Below are 25853 nucleotides of genomic sequence, written 5' to 3'. Positions count from 1 at the left end.
TTTAGAGAAATAAGAAACAAAAAAAAAAAACCCCATTGTGTCAGCTCCTATAGGAAAATGACGAAGAGATATGATAGCGTAGGCCTTTATTTTTCTCTCTACTACCTCAGTTTGCGTTGAGCGTACTTTGATGTGTCTCGCTGGTGGAGTACGGATTCATTTCTACGAGCCCGAAGCTTTGAGTTAAAACTATGAGGGAGCCGTGTATCAAAGCAAATCTTGAAGCGAGAAGGCGCGTGTAGCGCCTCCAATTTGTCAATGCCTATGTTAAAAGCCGAACAAATGAAAGCGCCGCGCGAACAGTGCCGCGCCTAAATTGAAATGCTTTAAGCGCCTAAGTTCATAAAAGAACGGTCCTACCAACTACGTAAGAAAGCTTTCCTGGCACTTTTCAATTCACACCGTACCGTAGCTTGCCTCGGGTACCAAGCGAATACAAAAACACCGCACAAACGAGCGCACAATTTCTGCAGTGATACGTAAATACTATCTCCATCCCTCCCGCGCGAGAGTGTAACTGCGAGGGCCGGGAAACTTTCAACAAAAAATACATTAAACGGAGTCCTTGTCTGCGCTTAAAAATTCAGCTTCTTTTCGAATGCTTTGAGAACACCCTAAATTTTCTCAATTTCTCTAATGTTTTTCCTTTGTATCTAGAAGTATGGCGTGCTTGTTAACAAATTCGAGCCGTACAGCCCCTTAAACCCTTAAGAATAGAATCAAGTTTTAATGGGCTCTTTATTTTTATAGGCGCGTAATTTAAATAAAACCTTAGATTGGTAGAAAGACCATAATTTAAATATAAATAAACTACAACCTTCTTTTCGTTTATGAAATCCGTGTATGATAATTTTTCGATCAAGTTATTGAACTGAAGAAGGTGAGAGAATACTTGTATTACGCAGTAGTGTGTCGAGGCGGCCCCCGCTGACTGGTTGCTTAACATAAATCCGTTCACGGCTCTGTGTTATTCCCACGTGAAATTTTGTAAAATATGAAAAGTATTTCAATATAACGCGGGAAAATATGTAATGTCTTGTTCACCTCATTCGCGCTTTGCCGTAGAGCTTCAATACAAGACGGGAATATTTTTGGTCGTGTTCGAAAGAAAAAACGCTAAGGGCAAATTCGTATGCATAGGCTGCCAAGGCGCAACGTGTACATACCAATTTTTATCCATATACACATATATTGTACCTAGAACGTTAGGACTATTAGGTAGTAAAACTGACGAGAGGTTGTTAAAGAAGATACCAACATTACGTTTTAAATAATTATTGTTAGTTCCAGAAATTTGTACTCAGAATTTTGTTTTTAAAGCGATGGACATTATTTTATTTTATTGGTATGCATAGAGTTGGCAAAAGAAATATGAGAGTAGTATGAATACCATTGAAGTTAAATCTTTCAGGTAAATGTGCGGCAAAAAGATGTACGATAGATGTTCGAATTGCGAAATAAGGAAAGAATGCAAGTCTGATAACAGCATTACCGATAAAATTACTGCTTAGCTCTAGAAAATAATCGTAATTAATTAATATTTTCTTTCGAATAGTTTGCCTTTTGAATTTGAACGCAATGTTGCGCGGCGCCGACTAATGATTTGCTGGTTTAGTGTTCTTTATCCGCCCTTGAGTATAAATCTATGTTCGGGGTACCTACTTAAAGTCGATGTCTATCTTCCTGATGAGATCATCCATTTCTCAGTATGGGTGAGAACCAAGTCTAGTGTTAGCGTTGCCGCATTCAGTTCTAATCGAGCGAGAAGATCTCTTGTTATAGATTCAACGTAAGGCATCACACATTTATTATTTATGCAGGAAAGTAACGAATCTGCTTGTTACATTCTCTTCCTGTGACCCCAGATTAAAATGGCTTGCAAATCTAATATTGTATCGGGTTCAAATTCTGAAAATTCCCAAAATGTCTGTAAAACGCATATAACTTAATTGAATCGGGAAATATTCATGTATATTTTATGGTAAATTCATTAGTTTCCTTTTTACAATATTTTTTTCATATTATTTTTAAAATTCAAAAAATTATTTAAAAACAAATTCAACGATAAAACTTTATTTGAATCGTAACTACTTATCGTGTAATATTGATGACAACTTTATGTGCAACAGAAACATGTATAAAGAAAACCTAAAGTCAATATGCATTACAAAGTATAAATATTAATAAAAAGTATGGGAATTTAATGCTCCCAAAAAAAATCTGGGTTTTCATTAATTTTAATTATCTGTAATACGAGACTTCAGATATTTTAATAAAAAAGGAAACAGTTCTTTTTCAGGTAGGCAGACTTAAGGACCACTCCATTCACTTTGTACATTTTTTTTGTACCGAGATTTACAAAAAAGTTTTCTTCGAGCAATTTAAATCAAGCGTTAATTTGATTTTTCTTATTGCGAAAATTGCGTGAGAAAAGATACACAGTTTTTCATTTCGTAACAAAAAGGCACTAAAATATTTTCCTTGTAAAGTTGTTCATTTTCCCTTAAAGGTTAAATGTTTGTTATATATATAAAAGTACATATTTACATTTTTTATTGTAGTATTAAATCATTATATGTATACCATATATCAAATCTCTTATATTTTATCCCTCTATTCTCATGAACTCGTATGTTTTTCATTTTTTGGATTTGAGACGTAAAGACAAAAATAAAATACACGTGTTTCGGGAATTTCATTTTTTTTTATTAATTATGAAACAAAACTAAAAAATAGGGAGTGTTGCCTTGAGGCAACACTGAATAAAAAGATCAAAATAATGATAACAACAGGCTAGCAGCCTTTAATATGAGAGATGGAAGTTTCTGAAGCAATTCTTAGCTTTCGTGTAGCATAAAGCTACTCCGCATTTTTCACACACATTGTGGGTAAACCTTTGCATTTCGCAAATTTGCACCGGATTTTTTTTTTAGACCATTGCGGCCAGTGCCCAATCCGGCTGCTTTTGTAGGGACATGCTGAGCAGGTCCTTTGTGCTTTTTGGCTTGAATCTTGTTCTCCAACGACCGCTGACCGAACATATTAGGCTTTATACCTAATTTGAGTCACAGCAACCTCCAGACGAAAATCTGCTGATGCTAAGCGGTCTGACTCAGGCCGCTTAGCATCAGCGCATATGCCATCGTTTGCTTCGAAACCGGATCTTGTAGATACCCATGACTCTGTCGAGGAGGTCGACACCACCCATATGACGATTGTACTCGCCTATGAATTGCCTTATCCATTTTAGTGACCCGAAAAGCTATATTGGGATCTTTTTGGACTTGATACAGGTTGGTCTCTTCTGAAATTCTCTCGATTAGTTCTTGTGAAAACAGGTAAAAAAAGAACTGTATAGGGGTTTCAAGTTCTAAAATATTGGGAGTCAGGGTTCTATTTCCTGTAAACATGAGCTGCTCTTCATTTATATCAAGATTCTTTTTTTTCCACCGTGAACTAAGTTTAGCAGGCTATTGTTTTGTTGGCTTTTCATTAACAGTTTTTGATTGTTAACCTTGAGTTGGTGCAGGTTGAGCAGAGCTTTGGTTTGACGAGACATTTTCCATGCGTGAAGACGAGCCTTCTAGATTTTCCTCTAGGATTTCTACTAGGGAATCCACGTCAATATCTACATCTGAGGGTCTCATTTTCAAATGTCTCGATTTCATGTATGAAATCAGGATCTGCGAGGCTGTCGTTTTCATAATCTAGGCCATCTTCATTTTTTACACCATCATGAAGCATTGTATTAATGTCCTCGTCACAAAGACGGCGCTTATCAGATATCCTTCAATAATGTATAAAATAAATGATCTATACACTTTCAAACAAAATAACTACACTTTTCGCCTAATGTAGCCCACAGGCAACAAACACTAATTTGCAATAAAAACCAAAATTACGTAAAAATTTATCAAAGATAACGTTACACAATAAAGTTCAAATACCTACCTCTCCAGTTTTTCAAGAAAACACACTAAAAACACCCAGAACAATATTTTACAGTTTTTTCAATCAGCAACTTGCGGGCACTCGTTGAAAACACCGACCGTTTACAAGTAAACTTCGATATGTGACAGGGAATGTCACCTAGCAAAATAATTTGGTACTATTTCGTTACTTCTGAGTGTAGACAACGGGAAACAGTGCGTAAATTCGTTAGGAAATTAATCTAATGAATTTGGTAGGGGATCGAACAGTGTGTTGCCTACAGGCAACACTATGATACAGAGGGTTATGGTAAATGAACAAAAATAATTTATTTCTATACTATTTCCGGTAAGTCTATACGGCTTCTTAAATAGGAATCAAGTTGAGACATAGTGTGGGTTGAACATAAGGAGCTTAATACAATGCAAAACATATAATAAGATTCAACGCTATAGTAGCGAAGGTATGGAGGTATAAAACAATTTAGGGTAAAATGGTATTTCTTACTAATACGCATTTGGCGTTCGTAAAGATTAATAGCTTTCTATGAAAGTCATTATATATGTTTCAAATGATGACAACACACCGAATGTTGAGTTTATAAAATATAAATAAAGATGTGTATTATAATTCAAATTGTATTTAAAACAATTTTTGGGGTTTTATAATAGAACCAAAATGGAGGCTTAAAATGATGTTTTATTTGTTTGTTGGCAACCCCACTTTCCATTACAAGGGACGTGTCACGGACTCCCCTATTCTAGAAAATTCTACGACGGGGAAATATTAATATCCGTCATCCCGTTGTCTCGAATTAGAGAATTATTTTAACGCCACGATTGAGGTAAGTTTAAGAAATATTAAATCTCGGTGTCCTTGTTTCTGCGGACAGACCTGAGCGGAGATGGGGAAATTTCTTTACTGCTGTGCGTAATTTAATACGGTTTAGCTCGGCTTTGTGATGACAAGAGTTCGTCATTCAAATTACTAGGGTTTTCCTGTCACAGGTAAATTAACGTTTAACTAACAAGGTTATTATTTTTTCGGAGAAAATGTTAGAAAACTCGAAAAAGAGTTTTATTTTATTTAGTAGGTAAAATACCGGCGAAAAACACCTTTCATCACAGTTTTTGAACTATTTAACCCATTTTAACATATAAATTGGGTACACAAATATTTAGTGCCGACGATGAATGAGTTGGAAGTTTTATACCGGAAAATACAAGCAATTTAGAAACGCGACGAAAATACGGGGAGCATTTCACACACGTATATAGGGGAGAATTTAGAAGAAATGTAGTTAAGAAAGATTGAGTTGAAAAAATTACGAAAATGTGGAAGAAAGACGAGCTTAAAAAATGAGGAGATACGTGACGTAGATGGATGTACCGATTAACTGAGGGTGGTCTCGGTATGGAGGCGTTAGGGTAGATACACAGTAGAACCAGGAGCCAAGAAAGCGTCACAGTTCACAAAAAAGTCTAGACTAAGCAAGTAAATGTTTTATTCTGCATTAAGTGGCATGAAATTTTCTCGTCTTGCCATCATAGTGAGTGAACTTGCTTTAAAATATTTTTATACTACGGTTAAGAGTTAAGTCGATACCCGGGAAGAGAGATATCAATATAACAGTGAAAATGGAGGGTTGCCGGTTTATGGTGGCAACTATGGACGAGGGGAAATTTTGGAATAAAATGAGACAAATTCATTTTTTTTGTAACATGATTTTGGTTTTTAATTAAAATTTTACTAAGTAAATATCATTATTTTCTATATTAAAAGTGGTATTTACTAAGTAAAATTTTAAGTAAAAATGGATAGGTTGTACCACAAAATGACTGCTTAGTCAATTAATGAAGTTATTTTGATTTTTACATTTTATATCATATCGAATTTATTAATGGAAGTTGATAATTTTTCGGAAATTAAAATAAAGCTGTTAGATTTATGTTAAAATTTAGAAGAATAAACGAAAATACAATGTCTTTTGTTTTAAATTTAAAATAAAAGAATAAATACATTATGAAGGTAAATAGGATAAAAAAAATTGTTGAAAAAAGTTTAAATAAAAAATTTACGCACAAAAATATTTAAATGCATATAAAAGAAAAACAGAAGATTTTAAGGAGGTAGATTCTCGGAGACCTGAAGATATTAAAATAAAAGTTGATGTATTCATATATCCTTCCTGTATATTTTATCAAACGTTTCGTATCTTACGAAATACGCGGAATGTATATTGTGTAAGTAGGATGGAAAAAATATTTTTGTGGAAAAATGCTGTATATTTCTTTGAGAAATGTCCCACCGGGAGCTCGGTTAAGCGGTAACTCCCTTAAGTGTGAGCAATTTAATGTAAATACAAAGAGTATAGAAAAATGTGGAAAGACTTACCATTTTATTGTTTATTTCGTGGAAATGAATTTCACAGACTTTATCTACGATGTCTTCGCTTTGAAATGTGACGAAGCCAAATCCTGAAAAGAAAACAAGAAACAATTTATAAATAAATAAAAATGCTTTCGATTAAATTAACTAGTAGAAAAATATCAATAAAGCATATGACGAAAATATTTTATGATTATTAAACAATATATATGACATTCAAATGAAGACTTTTTTTGTTGTTTACACACACACACACACACACATATATATATATATATATATATATATATATATATATATATATATATATATATATATATATATATATATATATATACGTGTGTGTGATAAGTACGAAATATGTGTTCGTAACGTAGAAAGTTTTTGGAATACTAGGGGAACTGTAAGAATGCTGACATTTCGAACAAAATTTATAAAATGACGAAAGTTTAAAATAGGTTCTTTAGATCGAACGGTAACAAGCTAAGAATATTACATTGAATGTTGGCAATAGAAAACTCAGCTAAAAGTTCTATCAGTGGAATATCTTCTCGAGCACGTTTGAGTGAAACTCGTGGCGTCTCCTCTCTTTGTCAGACATAATGCCCTGAGGCAGTTGCATTCTATATCAACCATTCAACTTTTTATTATATTCTGAATGGATTTTATTTAATGTAAACTAAGATTCATCGATCTTCGTGGTCTATTAAAAAATCTTTGATAAATAATCCAACATAACTTATTTTTGTTTCTTTGTATCATATTGTCGAATGAAATAATTAAATAAAATTTATATTATATAAAATTTAGATTGTTGAGGTTAAAATCTCACAAGTTATATGTTTTTTTGGTGTTCTCTTAAAAAAATGTTTTACCCAAAATTACCTCGAAGATATTTCCTGTGACGGAAGTAAAAAAATAACACTAAAAACAGATTTATGGTTATCATGAGATACAGACAATATCATACAAGTAAAACGAATTACCCATTCCGGTCTTATGTCGAATGTCATTCGACATCGACTTTATTCCGGTGAGTCCTATGTCGAATGTCATTCGACATTTTTTTTCTCCAGTTTTGTATGAAAATTCAAGCAAACATATTTTTTTCTCACTCGTATTTAGTGTGTATGTAATAATAAGAGACAAGATTGTATAAATTCAAAATATATTTTTTTTAAACACGAGTGTAGTTTTATTTAAAAAAAACTTGAAAGTATTGTTTTTATCTGTAATGCTATAAATCTATTGTGGACCTGGTGGAAGTATTTAAAAAAAATTAAGGACCAGAAAGGGTTAATCGTTTTATATTGATTAAAACCCAGAGCCGAAAAGGTTGTGAAAGTTTATAATTATTTTTGTCTTGGTACGTAAAATAAGATTTAGTTCCAAATAATCCGCACAATGTCCAGGAGTATTAACAGTAAAGAGATCATCTGAAGGCGGACTCGGCAGAGCACACCGGTGTGTCCGATCTGTCGCAATAATAAAGGTACGAGATGATACTCTTACCACCCGGGCGTGTTAATAATGCGGGAATAAAATACTCGTATTGTTCGGGGTGATAACTAAAACAATATCCTCCACCTGCTGCGGCCCTGTCACACGTCACGACATACAAAGGGGAGAGGTCTAGTATTATATTTTATTATATTATTAAAACGTGGGTTTCTTATATTTAATTTGATTACGGAGCGCGCTATTTCTCAAAATAAATATATAAAGATCATTCGTTCGATTTTACTTTAAATATTTTACTCCGTTAAATATTTACTAAAGCAAGAAGGCTGTTCACATTGATTGCATAAATAATGGATAAAAAGAGAATGTGTGTGTAGGAAAAAGGTGGAATTCTGATTACCTAAGAGATTGAACCCTGTGCTTGAATATTGTAATAGCACGTTCGGATTGGTAACGCGCGGCGCGAGGCGGCGCGAGGCGGCGCGGCCGGCGGGGCTGAAACGCGTGAAATTAAGAAATGTTTTCTTGATTCCGCCCCACGAGCCATCAATCCGGACGAAACGTTTGATGGGACACCTATAAATATTTATTTTATAAGGATTGTATCCTTGACGGCCCCAGAAAAATATTTTATAGCGCGGTTTTGCTCAATATTGTATTTTTCATATTCTACATAAAAATTGATATTGGAGAGGGCCGCGTGCGTGCAGGGGTGGGATATCGGAGACCTTCGATACATTGTGACGTAATATATTTTACTTTACCGGACAGTGTGGAGCGTGCTCCCGAGTCGGGGGCGATTTTGTGAAATATTTCATTTTATTCGGCTTCGCGTGGCGACTTTAATTTGGCCGAGAACAGCCAGTGGCTGACATAAAGGACTCGGTGAATAGCAATATGCGTATTATAGCCGTCACGGAATGTGCCATAAAAGTAACTATTTAATGCCAGATACCGTAAAACTGGGAAAGAACGTCCGAAAACTTTATAGATTTAAGTGAAATTTATACGCTTAATAAATCGATGAGTCGAAATTATCGCAAATCTGTTGTTGCCGCTATTCCTTAGTATATTCAATCTGATCGTTATTTTTTAAAACTTTTTTTTACCGCAAAATATAAAACATTTTCCCTTAGTTGACGAAAAAATTGTTCAAATTAACAAGCTAACTAGTAAAAAGCTTTTCATGATGAATACATTTTGCGAAATTTCAACAATCTCATTAAAGAAGTTTCCTGAAAATTTAGGTCAAGAGCTTTTTCGTGACATTTTTCTAAAATAGTTCCTTTGCAGATTGTGCTTCACCTGCTAAGTGGGAATCGTGAATTACTAACAACCGACGAATATTAAGAGATTTTTTAATTTTGCTGAAATAATATAATTTGTTACTAAACGATATTTTAAAAAAAACTTTTATTATGAATATTTCCAGAATGAGAGGGGTACTAAAATAAGTACTGTACGTAGAGTGCGCAAATTTCCAAAGTATTAATTCGAGATTAGTAGATCTTTATTTGAGATAGAAATATTAAAGCGATTTTAATATAATGGGATTATTCAAATGTTAATTACGTCAGTGGTCAGGGATCAGGAGCTCAGGATATCGGCAGAGGTAGAGCAGTTAGCCGCTAGTGGTGTGATGGCCTGTAATCCCATTAACGGTACGTGCCATTCGTCGGGCGGCCAGGATTTACACATGACCCGCCGGCGGACTATCTGCCCTCGCCGGCGGCCACCCCGCCCTCTCTGCTAGCTACATGCCCTGCCGCATGCAGGAAAGGTATTTACATGCCAGACGGTGTCTCTTCAGCTGATCTGCTCGCCTGGTAGCGGTCTGCCGGAGATAGCGATTAAATTCGTGAAATTAATTCTGGGAAAACTTATTCGATTGCAATTTCAAATCGCCGTTATATACCGGAGGCGCTTAATATTTTAATAAGCGCACAAACCCTTAAATTATTCATAAAAAGATTTCGATTTCAGTCGATCGTTTCAAATAAAAAGTATTTATTCTCGTGACAAAGCGAATAAACAAGTATTATGTTGACTCGAGTATCACGCCGAAATCATACAACATGTATTGGAATTTGGAAATGGCGATAAAAATGTCAAATGTGATATCGCTCGCTTAACATGTGCCAAGAACAAATAGTTTCTGAATCGTACGTAGTCTAGTCAGTCTTTTGATATGGTCTTATTATTGAGACTTTAGAGAACGGATATAGGGGGAGTCTAGAACGGAAATCAGGACTGAAATTGAAATAGAAATAAATAATTGGTATAACGAGAGTGAAATCGAAAGATACGGTGTGATATTATATTTCACCTTTGTTTGTTTGATTGGAGTTATATTTCCAAAATTTATTTTACCTTTATTTTTTAGGGCGAATTTTGGTAAAACGTTGAATTCCTATTTACATGAGCATCATTTGAGATTACACAAATTCTAATCTGCGCAGAGGTAATAATCTGTATCATCAGAATATTTTGACACTTGTTGTATTTTAAATATCACAATTAATACAACCAATGAGGCAGTTATATGAAGCCTACTTTTTTATGAGTAATGTTATATATCTTAGAATATTCATATTATTGACAATTAGATGCCTTAAGCATATTTTATATAAGTAAAATAGCTAAGTATTGTAAGTAAAAATATAATATTTAACTATTTCAATAATGAAATACTTCATAAAAATATAAGCACACAAATAATCATATCCAATATAAAAGTTAATTTTGTTGTTAGTACGAAAGTATGCTGAAATTACAGAAAAGAAGAGAAAGCAAAAGAATAAGAATAAGTCCAAGGTTACGTAAAGCTACTCGCTTCGTAATGCGATAACCACCCTCGAATTTTGTCGTCGCCTGTAAAATATCTTAAGATTGCGAATAAATGTATTTGAAAGCTTTCTTCCCCACCAGCATCATAGAAACATAATAGTCCCTAAAATTTTCCATCCAAAGTTAACATAGTACAAAGCTAGTCGCAGTACAAGATGAACTCCGTGATTGACTTAAGTATCGCTTATGTTCTGCTTACTGCCGTTGTGCGTTACAATTAAAATAATATTTAAGGGGCACATTTAAGGCTATAACAAGACTCTTCACTTTTATTATTCTCTTAAATAGAGAGTGTTTCATCCTTAATACTCTTAAGGACATTCTATGTGAGAACGCTTTCAGTGGTCCATTTTCTTATCTCAATCCTAATATAATATTTTTGAAACTTTATATTGTGAAAAAAACTGTACCTTAAAAAAAGTAAACTGGAAATTTTTATTTTTATAATGGTTCTCCAGAATTGCTAGTTGCTGTAAAATTGAGGTGAGCGAGGGGTTTAGAGGAAAATAAATTTATCTACCTTAATATTGAAATGGAAAATATTCGAAATGAAATAGTTCAATTTGCCATAATATTGTTAACATTGTAAAGGATTTAATTATTTTTTGGATTTAATAATATATTGGCTAGCATGTGTTATAGGAAATAAGGCAATGAACTTAGAATGAAGTAATCGAGCTGCTTGCAATATAGTTGTCCGGCTGCAATATAGTCTGTTCGCGTGAGTAATGGTCATCCGTATACTCGTGCTCGTGAGATGCAGGATGTTCCCGATGCGGCTGCTGAAATGAAATATCGCCACTTAAGCTTCGAATACCTGCTCCGAACATACCCCTTTAAAAAGAAAAATTGCTAAAAGCTAACTTAGGGAAAAATAACATGAGATTTTTGTAAATCATGATGGTTTTATTGGTGGCGTTCACTATTTGCATGTTTTACTTTATGTTACATATTTAGAAAATTAAGAGTTTTTTATGGATGATATATACCTACATAATTATGTATAGTATAAACAATTTGGAATATAAAAAACTAAACTTTATTTCGCATTTTAAAGATGCATTAACTAATATTTTACAAGTATGTTGGTTGCAAATGGTATATATTTTTCTACTAGTACAAATTTTTATGTGACTTTATTTTTTGCAAAAGTTAGCAAAAATGTGAACCACTGAATCCGTTTCAGAACAAACTATTTCTAACCGTTTTATGAACAGAATGGTAAGACTATAGAGCGCATTATGGAAGAAGCTTTATGCCCCGTGAAAAGGGGGAACATTGTCTTTTTTCCCAGTAAAGGAACGAAGCGTATCGGATTCAACTGCTGGTGGAGGAAAGGTGAAGGCAATACATTACCAACTGGCGAACTAGAGTTTCACTATAGCCGAAGCAAAAGGAAATCTATTGAAAAAACCCTATTAGAGTAGTTTAAATTAGTTTTAATTGAATGTCAAGAATATGCGTCAAACAAGGCCGCTTTAATACTTTTAAATGAATAAAATGTATAATAGTTAAAAAATAGCTTTAAAGACAAAAAATTATAAACATATTTTACAAATTATTAAACGAAACAATATTATTTAAAATTTAACGTTTTTAAGGGAAGGGAGCTTTTTTTTCTTTTAAATATACTAAAAATTTATTGATGCGTGACGTTTTATACTTTTCAAGATTATTATGATTGTTCAAATGCTGATGGCATTTAAGTGGATTTAACCATTATTGTTACAGTTCATTATTCACACCTCTCGCTGACGTGTTTAGTAAATAATGGCATAATTTTTACTCTTTATAAATAAATTTATAAACACGTACAATTTTAAAGATAATGTTTTCTATTTTAAATTTTAAAGATAATTCACAGAATATGTAGAAAGTTCAATTTTAAAAATAATCCACAGAATATGTAGAAGTTTTAAATGTTAAATTTATATGGGTATTGAAACATAAACAGTAAATGTGTAACATTTACTGTTTATGATTGTGTGTAAGACTAACCTTAAATATTTGATTTAATATAATTTTAAAACTTGATGAGAAATGTCTAAAAACAGAATCATAATTTTGCACAAAAATGCATTTTACCTTTATACCATAAGTGGCTGTTTGATATCACGATTGCCTGTAATAGGTTGGAATGATTATGCATAGTGTACATCCCCACCGCCGCGTCGTACCGGCAGTGGCTCTGTCGTCGCCGAATATAATGACGTCATTATCATAAATGATAATGGCACCATCAATTATGAGCGCAGCATCATAAATCACGGTGCTGCCTCCGTCTGCTAGAACTGCAGCTCTACATATCCGTTTCAGTGCCGAGCGCCCGTTATCGTAATGGCTCAAGTGCATTAGCTTCTGAGATTGTATCTAGAAATTAATTGAAACCACCCAAAACCCACGGAATAATTATTGCATAATCTCATGTAAAATTGAATAAAGAATAATGCGGTTTTCTGCTAAATTTATTTATATAATAAGTACTTTTAATGCGGTTTGTTTATAAATTTAAATTAACCTTCCTTCTTTCAAAAGATAAAGCTTCAATATGTTTGAAAAATATCAACATATTTTTATTTTAATTTGCATCATTCTACCATATAAATCTTCATCAAATTACCATCTTTAATATCTCTTAACTGCAACTTATGAAGATCCTACCTTTAAAACATTTTCCGTGTTAATTGTCCTTATATATCCCTGGGTGGATAATTTAAAAGGTTAATTGCAAAGCACTTATATTTTGCTGCTCAAATAATGTAAGTAAGGACGACATAGAGTGGTATTGCGAATATAGTCTCGAATAATTATTATATTATATTACACATTTTACATTATTACATTATTATTTGTTATAAATTTTATGATATTTCGCAACACTCATTTTCGTAATGGACGAACTTTCATAAAACAATATTATCAAAGAGAAATGTAGCATTCAAAACCTATAAATATCTTTTTAACAATCTGAAGTTTGATATCTAATTGAATTCCCCCAAAACTCACGGCGCACGAAAGTGCTTGAAAATTATATTTATCGATAATGAATTTCATTGAATTCCATAACTTTTCCACTTACTTCATCTCACTAGAAGCATTCGTGTATTGAATCTGTTCACGTGCTAATGTATTCTTGTCAGTTGCGATGAAGTAGAAATTTCATCAAAAGATACGAATTTGTATTCATCTCTGATATCACCTACACAACATTTATAAAATAAAACACAGAATAACCAGATATTGACGTAAGGTCATTAAAAATATATAACGCCTTTTTTTAACTTAATGGGACCAACATACGTATTAGTGGATGCGAAGCACACAGATAATAACTTTTCTGAATAATTAAGTTTTAGTTGCGCCGTGTCTTTGTTCATAGAAAACTAAAGGATGCTAGAGGAATATTTCTAGCTAACTTTTCCTAGAAAATCACCTGAGCCACCTGTGCGGTGACCTCATACATATGCATAGCCGAGGTGAATATTAATTTGTGGAGATTATTGTGTCAAACACCGCCCTGAAAGAGGATTTTGCGTAGATAAAAGATGGACATCATTAATTCAGGGGATGGTAAAATCCCGGGTTTGATGAAGATTATTTTTAATTTAAGCAGACTCGTTTACCCTGGAGGAGAAATTCCTGAAAAGTGTACTAACGGTTATGTACTCTTGTAAAAATAATGAAGCATTTATTTTTTAAAAAATCTAACATTTCTGTGACAAATTTATATACAAATTTCTTAAATACAATATTCTTTGGCGACGAATATTCGATTGTATTGAATGATTTAAAAAGCATATTTGGGCTGTGAAGGTAGAAAAAATAATGTTCAAAATTACTGTAAAAATATTTGTCAATAAATAAATAATTACTTAAAACAGTGATAACTAAATAATTTACATAAAACGCATTATTTAAAATGAAAAGTTAATTGGATTATCTACATTCCGCATCGAATTTCTTTTTAAATAAATTAACAATTGATTGATGATTAAATAATATAACGATATTCTTAATCAGAAAACAATATACAAAATGAATTTAATAACGCGTATCCAATTTAATAAGTGAATAGTTTATTAAGTTAGATGCATTAAATTTCATATGTGACGTCGCATAGTTAGTAACGAACTGCACCCGAACTCGGTGTCAGTTACGTGAGAAAATTATTCTAATGTACCAAAGTGCTTAACTAATTTAGTTGAGCAGACGGCTGCACTGCTTCGCGGAGGAAACTGATTACTTATTAAGTTAACCTTCTGACAGATAAACCAAAGTAGACGTGGAACAATCCGGGCTGGTGCAAGCGGCTGCAACTACCGAATGCTGCGCTTCTCCGGGGACACGGTGATGGTTCATACTCGACTTGTTTTCTCTTCCGTCGGATGGAGTATACTTTGCGAGGAAACGGGATATACTCGTATTCCGCTAAGTAACGGGGTAACCATAATAACCCCCAGGGTTGGGTATATTCTGTCAAGTGCCGCCCTTGTCTGCTCGCGTGGCTCCAGATCGGCACACGGTGATGGATGCAATACTAACCTGATTCTGATAGTGTTGCCAAAGTAAGAAATGATATTACATCGTATGTTGCTGGATTTTTACTCGATCTTTAAAACTGCACTTTATATATTTTTTTGCCATTATCTGCTCCTGATAGTCTTTAGGTGGATTGTATCGATGTCTTATCTTGTCTTATCTTGATTAAAGTTTTTTACTGACATTTCTTGTTAAAACTGCATTTCCTATAATAAAATAACAACTATCTTGTTTTACTTTATAGCTATTATATATAAGTAGTTGTTATTTTATTATATTATCTTGATCGAATACTGTGAAAAGAAGGACATTAGGTGATATTTAATCGGTATAAGAGTGAAAGGTCATTTATCACATGAATTGATTTTATTGATATTATAACATATAACAGTATTTAAAATGTTCAGTGATTACTAAATTAAATTACGTAACAGGACTGTATTTGACGTCACATTTGTGAATTTGTTTGCGATGTAAATGGCCGTCATTTCCGAAATGTAAATATTGAATATATGGATAAATGATATAAAGCTCATCGGAAGGACGAGTTAGGCGATGACATGTCGGGCGCAAATGCGAATTATTCCCATTTTGCACTGTCAATAGTGGCCGTATGGCGGGCGGGGTAGGTACCGCCGGCCGGGGTAGGTACTGCCGGCCGACAGGTTGCCGGCGGCGCATCGCGCGCTGCCATGAATATGCGGCCGCGATAAATAATAAATCGCACTCGAATGAGCCGCCGCGACGCTCTGCCCCCGATGCCTCGTCTCTGCCTCGTCTCTGCCCCGTCCCTCTCTCGCCCCGACTCGCCGCACACAAATATCAAATTCGCGGATTCCAGTTGAGCGCTCCAAACATCAAAGTGATAATAATTGGAGGAAGCACACAGTGGAATTAAAGTATTAGGGAAATGTGGCAGAAATAAAGTGCTAGCGTCGAATTTTGTCACACGTCAATCTTTGTAATAGCGATAGAACGTTTCCCATTTATTGACAAGGGGCTGAAATATCTTTCTACGGATTGTGACGTCGGCCGGTAGGCGTTTAGGTATTGCGGGAGGGGAAGAAATATTTCAGTTAGAAAGGTTACAGAAAGCATTACGTAGCAAGAAATAAAAGAAATAAAAACACTATTACTTCAATTTATCCACTACTTCTAACTTGTATATACTTTAATACGAATGATTTTTTGTCAATATGCCCGTAAAATTCTTCTTTTCATAGTTGGAAAAAATTCTACAGTCAAAATCATTTTCATTTCAACATCTCGTAAAGCCACTGGAACAAGCGGTATTAAGAAAATAGGAAACGTTATTTCAGTCAGGGTAAATAGTACTTGAAAACAGTCTTAGTAGAATCCCACATGTATGTACGAAAAATGTACATGGACGAGAGTACTCGAGAGTACGACTTGGAGAGAGGCGAGGGAAATGGTGCACCGTGGCAGTTCACTAGCACAATGTTTAATAAAGAAACGTACGGCGATTAGCGGGCTGGGATTAGTTAAAATAGACCCCAGACATATCTTCAAGTACCACTGAGGCTTTTTAACACCCACTAGCGGAGGATAATTACAATGTGGAATGGCTATTAGAAAACTTCAAAACGCTTAATACTGCAGACCATATTCTTAGCATTATTAAATGGTTCATTAAATTATTCATTTTGTTTGCGAAACGCAAATAAAAAGCATATCTTTACTTTTTATTATATTTATAAGTATTTAATATTATTTCTCATGTAAATATTTTTATATTTAAAATTCAATGTTATTTTAATTCATCATTATTCTTCTATATCATCGTCTATCCACGGTTGGCCGTAATTAACTTTTTTTTAACAAATAAGATAAAATACTTCTCTACAAAAAATTATATCAATGTTGAAGCCAGATATATTAACTGGTAATAACTTTTTTTCATTTCGCGTTCTAATAATTCGGAAAATTTAATCCGAGAAAGTTTGAAATAATCATATGATTTTCAAAGCAAATGTAATGAAATGTTTCCCGAGTGTAAGCGTTCCTATCTCTGCAACAATGAGACCATAAACGTTTTAAAGCACTTATTCCTTCATATCTGGCGCGCTTGCATACTCGTACTTCGTGTATGCGAAATGTTTTCGTTGAAAGTTTGCCGCGTTTAATTGCAAGAAACGGAGTTTAAAAAGGTTATCTTGCCGAGGTTGGAAGAAAAATCCGTAAAGCGAACGTAATTATGCAGCCTTATTTGGAGAGAGACTTAGCGATAAGGATTGCCTTTATGTACACGTGTAGTTTTAACGACACTTCTGAATAAAACATAATAATCATTTTAATTTTAAATTATTATTGCGAACTTAACCTTTAAAGGAATTTCTTAAAAATATATGACTTCTACTATTTTTTCTTCGTTTCTTTTGCAACATAGCGTTTACATTCTTCAATCTGAGCTCCTTTACTTATGTCATCTGCATTTGATCGAATATTCTATTTCCCTCTCAGATATGAACTGGTAATATCTGGATACCACGTAGATCCAATGCGTTACCCTATGCACCATTCATGTGGAGATAGAAGTGAAAAAATTACGATTTTTACAAAACGGAAAATATATACTTTAAAACACAAACATTTCTTATGAACAAATTCGATGAAACCCTATGAAATAATTATTTCATGAAAAAAATGGCTAAAAAACTCTCAAAACTGTTTGAATGACATGTTTTAAAAATAAAATGAAGCTTTTTATCGATTCAAATAAATAATCTTGGATTACTTTTGATGATAAATTACGATTTCTTGTAAATAAAAACAACGAAAATAAATTGTTAAGATCGCACGATCTAATTTATCTGTACACAACAGCATAAAGTTTCAGTGTAAAATTAAATTAAAATGTTTTAAACGAAGAAAATATTTATGAAAATGAAGGCAAGGAGCTGTAGCATAAAATCTGTTTGTAAACATGTTCGATATTTTGTTCTACGCATTCTCGGGGGAAATCTTTCCTAATAGAATGGCATGTTGAGTTTTACTTTGGCAAGGCACATTTTATAACATTCACGAAATGAAACATGCTAATCCGGAGTCGTTTCAACAAAATGAAGAAAACACGAAGAAAAATCGTTTTCCGTGTAGAAAGGGCATTATTCTTTAAAATGGACCCATTTATTATTGTTTCAAAATCAAATTTAGTGCCTACGTGAAAACGAAATTCCCGACACAATATAACGCTCTTCAAATAAATAACCGTTTCACAAACGACAGTAATTAATAAGGAATCAGAAAATGCTACAATCAAACTGCTATATAATGGCAACATCGATAATGTTAAGCTTTTATATGTTTTTTGCAAAAATCAAATAAAAGTAGGTATCTTTAATTGCAACTCAAAAGAGAATGTCGGAAATAATACAAAAATCTCTAAAATTACCAGTACAAAATTTTATCATTAGAAATCTGTAGAAAATAAATAAACGATGAGGAAAAATCGTAAAATTGAAAATGGTTGAATGAGTGTATTTTATATTTTGTTTAAAACATTTTTTTATCATCCACGTTATAATAATGATTTATTTTCATAAGTAATTTTTGTACTTTGAATTTTAAGAATATATTTTTAAGTAAGTAGCTGAAAATATATGTAATGTAAATACATATATTTTCAGCTATTAATTCGCGATGTATTAATTCGCTAAGAAAGATATGTCAATATCTAGAAACAGCCGGAGTTAGAAATAAAAGATGTATTTTTAGTATGAAAACTTTGAATAACTTATATTTAAGAGATACAATGATGATTGATGACTGGTGAATTTGGGACACGTTTCAAATCGTACAAAAATATATGAGAAAGAAGTTGAACAAACATTGCAATCTTTGCGTTAATATTCCGCACAGGTGTGAACAAGAAAACACATTTTCTTATCGTTACGGCATAAGCTTGACGATTAAGTATGTGCTTCCGGCGGATTGAAAAATGTATTTCTCGCAGGTAAAGCTATAAATAAAGTACTCCATCGTCGTGTATCGGATCATTAATCTGCGAACCGCCCACAGAGCGCGATAGAAGGCCCGTGTAATGAGTCGGGGTTTATAGATTAAGGAGGCCTCGCCACGTATGAGGTCGGGCGTAGATAGAGTGGGCTCCGCGTATTACACACTCCAGCCCTTAACTTGATGGGGTCGCAAGACCAAAGGGACTGATTAAGTCCAAATTGATTTATAAAGCAGGGTTTGATATTAAAAAAAGCAGATATTCTAAAAATTAAAAATATTGATTGACATTTCCGCGTACTCATTCTATTGATTCGTAAATAAATAAATATTTTTCGAAGAAATTTCATGACGTTGATGCAAAAATTAGCCAAATGATGAATTTATTGAAAATTTATTTAATTAATATCTTTATTTAATAAATATTGGCATCTTTATACTGCATAAATAATATTATTAACAACCTCTAAATACCCATTGATAAACATCTTTATTTATAAATGCTGACATTTTTAAGCACTTCAAAAAGACATTTAAAGGCAAAATTTCAAACGATCTAATACCAAATAACTTTCAAAATTTAAATTTAATATTAAACATATGTGTTGTTCGTCACCCACTTATCAAATGCAAAATAAAAATAAAATGTTTGAATACCAATTACACTAAAAATATCGTCAGTTTAAAGGAAAACTTCATATTTTATATTGTACAGCTCGGTAAACATGTATGGTTTACGATGAGTTTTATTCTTTACAAGAAAGTATATTAAAATTGACGTGACAAAAACTATAAGTTTTGACAAACTAATATTTGGAAATCTTCTGTTTTGAAAAATAAGTCAAAAATGATGTTTTATCCAATAACGGAAATTGACATTTAAAGACCTCCGTTTTTATGTGAAAGCTTTTCTTGGTTAAATTTAGAAGATCGAAGTATTTGAAAATTGTAACAGATGTCAAAATTTGCGCAAAAATATAAGTTAATACTATCAGATATTGTAACATTTCAATAAAAAAATATTGACCAATGTTGGTAACATGTTTCCATGTTACTTTATAGAGATCATGTAGATTAGGACATGTCATTAAAACAATTTTATTTTAATGCTGACACGAACGTGAAAGTATATATTGAAAACATATTTTTTTAAGCCGAAAAATATTCCAAAAATTATTACACGAAAGGAAATATTATTAAATCGCTTTTATGATATAGAACTTCCAAGAATTTGAGTAGTATGGTTGTCAATCATGGGTAGAATTGGTGAATGTTACACGAGTGTAAAATGATCACTTAAACCAGCCTATGACGGTCGTAAACCCCGTAAATATCCAGACTTCCATATTCTTCTTCACAGATGTTGAGTTGTCAAAAAAATAGATGTTTTTTTTTGTAATTTAAAACATAAATTGAACATTTTGATATTTATATTTGCACAATAGCTGTGTGCAAAACGTAATTGTGTGTGTTGGTAGGAAGGATGCTGCTCTGTCAATAAACCAGCCTAAGGCTTACAATTTTCTTCCTGTAGCAGGTAAGCTGACTATCTCACAGATAAAATTGTAAGATACCTCTCAGCTTTAAGTTAACAATGATATCACCCTCAAGCCATACACCGCTACCTGGGCTTAAACATTGTACACAAAATGTTTGATCGCTCTCAATTGATCGTGAAATTGCTTTTCTATCGAGACATAAATCGGTTTTTATATTTCACCTGCTGGCATTGAAATAAAAAGAATAAAATGCTTTTATTAAATGTGCGACGGGCACAATTTTATCGCAGAAGTCCTTAACTTTTGATATTTATTTCGAGATACAAAAGAAATCAACAAGCATTACTTTAAAGGACATTATAAAAAATCAATATATAAACATTATAATTCAATATACTGTATATCATATGGTATACTGTCCGCATCTGTAGTATAACGCCGATTAGGTTACTGTTCTGGATGTCCCGGGTTAGATTTCCACGAGAATCAAACAAAATATTACCGATTTTTTCACGTTAATATTTATTTGATATTACCCTGGACTGGTACTTGAGATGCAGAGCTTCCATATAACTTTCAAATAACCTTTCTTTAGTGTATTTGACTAACCAGAAAATACCGCTCTTTAACTTTTTAACTGCCCGTTGCAATTTTGGTGCCGATGAGGGTTAGTTATATATATATATATATATATATATATATATATATATATATATATATATATATATATATATATATATATATATATATATATATATATATATATATATTATATATATATATATATATATATATATATATATATACATATATATATATATATATATATATATATATATATATATATATATATATATATATATATATATATATATATATATATATATATATATATATATATATATATATATATATATATATATATATATTTATATATATCTATATATATATAAATAAATATATATATATATATATATATATATATATATATATATATATATATATATATATATATACATATATATACATAAATATATATATATATATATATATATATATATATATATATATATATATATATATATATATATATATATATATATATATATATATATATATATATATATATATATATATAAATACATATGTATATACATAAATACGGATACTTCTTTAAATTTGTGCCTAAGATAATTGCATACGGTTTTTTGATCTTTAATCATCAAATAAGTTATTTAGTAGTTGTTTAAAGATGAGAAACACAGATAACAGTACGTAACGGAGCATCGCAATCGCGGGAGTATATTCCGCTCAAGCTGTTCGCAAAAAGATATAAACTACGTTAATTCCGTATCGATAAGCGTGGCGATAATGAAATGGAAAATTGCGTGCGTTCCTTCGGCATGATGTTGATACGGGTTAAGAGATAATCCCGGCCTGAGGTTCAGGAAATGGGGTTAAATTCTGCCCCAGCGGGTTAGGACGCGCGGGACCCCCTTATTATATCCCTAATGGCGGCATTACCTTTTAATTGCAAATCGAAATGTGCCGGCTTGACTGACACGCTGTTTGCCGGGGCCAGTGCATTAAAACATTACCGGGCACAAATGGATGGTTCCGTGCGATCAATCGGATGGGAACTTTAATCCCAGCGTATTGGGGATAATGTGCGGATTTGCTCGCGGTAACAATTGTTTTAGCGATCTACTCTGTGAAGGCTCATGCGCCGCTGTTTTACACTGGTAACTTTAATCTCTCTAATGATAATGCCTCGCTAACTAGCGGACCCACATTTATATAATTGTAGATGATCGCCAGTACTCCACGATGGGACTAACTCTATCACAATCGACATGGCGGAGCACCGGAGCTGATTGGGTAGATACTGATCCGGAAAAGGGAAGGGGTAATGGATCGTTTAGTATCAAACTTTGTAACACTAATCTCATTCAATTATTTTCGACAGTAATGCTCACTATACCTCCATACTACGATAAATCTAATGAATAAAATTGAAACTGGAAAAAATGCAAATGCAAGCTTTTTTGCTTTTGCGTTTGATAGGCGTCGTGGCGTAGATGGGTAGACTCTACTGTGAAACTGGCGTCGCTGGTTCGATTCCCGCCAAGTTTAGAATAAATTCAAGAAGGATTTATTTCCAATTGGTTTAGGTGTTTCCCAAATATACTTTCACATTTACCTTCCTTATACTTGCTGTCCTACCTGCAAACAAGCCTTTAAAAGATGAGACTTTGCGGGTTATTCTTTTAATAATAATAAAAACTGCTATGCGATTAAGCTCATAAGCACTAAATATTAACCGTTAAAAAGAAAAAAGGTTTTAAAAAATACATTTATACGAATAAATATAAAAAGTGTGTTCATAAATGAGATGGTAAAGTTTAATGTGCAAAATAATTTCTAAATTCTATTTCAGAGCATTGAACGGTAGCAAATTTATTTCCTTTAAAGTTCTTAATTTGCTCCATCAAATAATGAATACCAATTTAGAAACCAAGCTCGTAAATGTCACCGCTTTAGCCATTTAATATTGAATCGTATTTCAGAAATAGAAATTCTAATTCGGAAAACAAGAAAAAAGCCTCTTCATTAGGCTGAGCGGTCAGAGTTGATTTATTTAATTTTCAAAATTCATGCGCTATTTTAGAGAATTTAAGTTTTGAAAAAGCGAATAGAGAGTTTCGGTGTCAAGAGTCAATAGGAGTTTTTTTTAAATACATTTTCATAAAAAAATAAAAAGACAAAAAGTGTTTCCGTCTTCTTCGTTTGAAAGTAATGTCAAAATTATATTGTTCAGTAAGAATATCGCCTTAGGGAATATCGATGCTAATAAAAATGGTACAAGTATAATATCGTCTAGCAAGCTGTGACTTTCCGGAATGTTTTGCTTCGTTAATTCTGTAAGGCTGTCTCGCCTGGCAAAATACATAATTTTCACTCTAATAACAAAACGGAGCGTAGCTAAGAGGCCACCTCGAGAAGAGTGCGTCCATCCCCCTCACACCCTGTTCAAATTTGCGGTGTTAGAAGGGGTCCGACCGACGTAATCTAATATGCGGGCTTTGATATAATTATTATATGAATGGTCGTCGGCCAAGCGAGAACTATAATCGCTGCACTGAACTGAGCAAATGTCAGGGGTGGGTCGGCGGGGAAGGGGGAGGCGGGGGAGGAAGATATGACCGCTTTCAACATGAAAAGGTTTGAAGGTTTACTCGATTGAAAATAATGGTTCACGTTGCTGAAAAACACAATAAGTACGTACCTCACTCGGACATTTGGATTGTTGGTTTATTTTTAAATATGAACGTTACAGTTAGGTACGCAGATAAGCTATTCGAGCGCACAATAAGATATTCCGATAACGAAAATCAAACCGACCGAATAAAATGAAGCCCACGCGAATAAATAAAAGAAATACATATATGTATTTATATTTGGGACTCGAGATATTTTTCCTTTTCATCACCATAATATTAATTTATTTTTCAAACGTTACGAATCTGAACATCATCGAACAGGGATCGAAAGTGCTTGTTTTAATTAGAAATATAAAAATAATATAAAAATATCACTTACACAAACACCTTGTCATTAAAATGTAAAATAAATATTTTTTCATGCCATTTAGTTCATAATAAAACTAAATAGAATGCGAAAATAATACGTGAAGTCAGAATTAAAAAAAATCTAATACAAATAAAATTACTAACAAAATGTGGTGGCTAAGATTTCGTTAGCCTGGTACATAATATAACATAATAAACCCCCGACAAGATAGTTTTACTGTTATGCATATAACATTGTCTCGGAGGAAATGCCCGGAAAATGACCAAATCTACTTTAAAGATAGCTATAATGCTAACTTACGATTACATCTGATGACAGTTAATATACAACTTTATCAGCCGGAGCGTTTCTAATAACACGCGAAAAAATCTTATAAGAACTTTGTACGGGTTACGATATCGGGTGTGCTTATAGTTAATACTCCTTCCATGTCCCAAACTTACTCCCTTTATCTGTCTAACTCACTTAATCGTAAGAAAATAGCAGTGCCGACAAGTTCACTCGAAAAAAGTTATGTAAAGGAAAAAAATAACACTGAATCTATTTCTACTACGCAGTAATTTACAAATTCCATTACGCAGTAAATTACGAACTATCAGTGCCTAAAGTACCAAAACAAAAATGGGTACCTAATTGTTTTGAGAATCTCGTAAAACATCAACGATTTAACTAACCCACTTTTCTCTTTATATTACTCCAGATTGGTAATATACGTCCTGGATATAGTAAAATAAAGCTTTTCATCCGATATAAAAAAAAGTAAGAACATGAAAGTATTTATATAACGGTTTCGTACGCAGTCGTTAATTTAAGGGTCAAAACTAATTTTGGAATTTAAAGGCCTGTATAAAAAAAACCCAGTTAAATTATCAGTTTGATGCCGAAATTGATTTCATTCCACGTTATTAGTAATACAAAACTTTTGATTCCTATCGGAAAATCACAAAAGTTTTCAGTGTATTTGGAATATGTCTACTTTTACAACAAGAGTTTTTATTTCTTTCTCGATCTTATTTTTATTACATTCAGTCTTGCGGGTTAATAAAATAGAAAGGCAGGAAAAGGTTTTAATGACGGGGTCAGCTAGGTCGTCCTCCCATAATGCTTGGACATAATATTCGGAGGTTACATTTGCAAACTGAATTAGATCAGTGATTTCTACCGGATATTTTGTGTGGTGTTATGATAGGAAATCTTTTTTAAAATATTTTTCATCTTGACGTAGACATAGTATGTGATGGCACTTGACCTCTTATCCGAAGTAAGGTGGACAACGGCCCTTCTCGGAAACACAGATATATCCACGTCGGAAAGGTGACATTTAACATTTAAATAAACCTTTTGACTTGGAGTCTTGTTAGGTCTTAAACGAGTTGCGACGCTGGGATCGGATTTAAGGAGGGTTTTTCACAAAGTGATAAGTCGTCACGCACCGTGCGAATTTTTCTTCCCTTAAGGCGATTTGTCAGTCAGACAAAACGATACTTTTTTCTCATAGGAGCGTGACAGCGACGATAAGAGATTGAATGGTTAATATGACGTAAGGCACATTGTTGCCGGAAAAAGATCGATTGGTTGAGTTGTATTCATTTGGATAAGCGAGTGCACGTAATCAGTAGGATA

The 25853-nt window shown here is 32.9% G+C and overlaps 1 protein-coding gene across 24 annotated transcripts in view; it reads right to left on the bottom strand.

Annotated features, from left to right (window-relative positions):
* Positions 1-25853, bottom strand: part of Rbp6 (RNA-binding protein 6) — a 464382-nt gene that overhangs the window by 26583 nt on the left and 411946 nt on the right. For all 24 annotated transcript variants that reach the window (XM_088264853.1, XM_088264854.1, XM_088264855.1 and 21 more), the window contains one exon: positions 6325-6407. In XM_088264853.1, coding sequence (XP_088120979.1) covers positions 6325-6407 — 83 coding nt within the window. The remainder of the gene's footprint in view (positions 1-6324; positions 6408-25853) is intronic.

Source organism: Brachycentrus maculatus, unplaced genomic scaffold (genome assembly GCF_059751285.1).
Source record: "Brachycentrus maculatus isolate JH-2025_06_01 unplaced genomic scaffold, ASM5975128v1 h1tg000238l, whole genome shotgun sequence".
Classification (NCBI taxonomy): Eukaryota; Metazoa; Arthropoda; class Insecta; order Trichoptera; family Brachycentridae; genus Brachycentrus; species Brachycentrus maculatus.
This window is presented reverse-complemented; position numbering and strand designations above follow the sequence as displayed.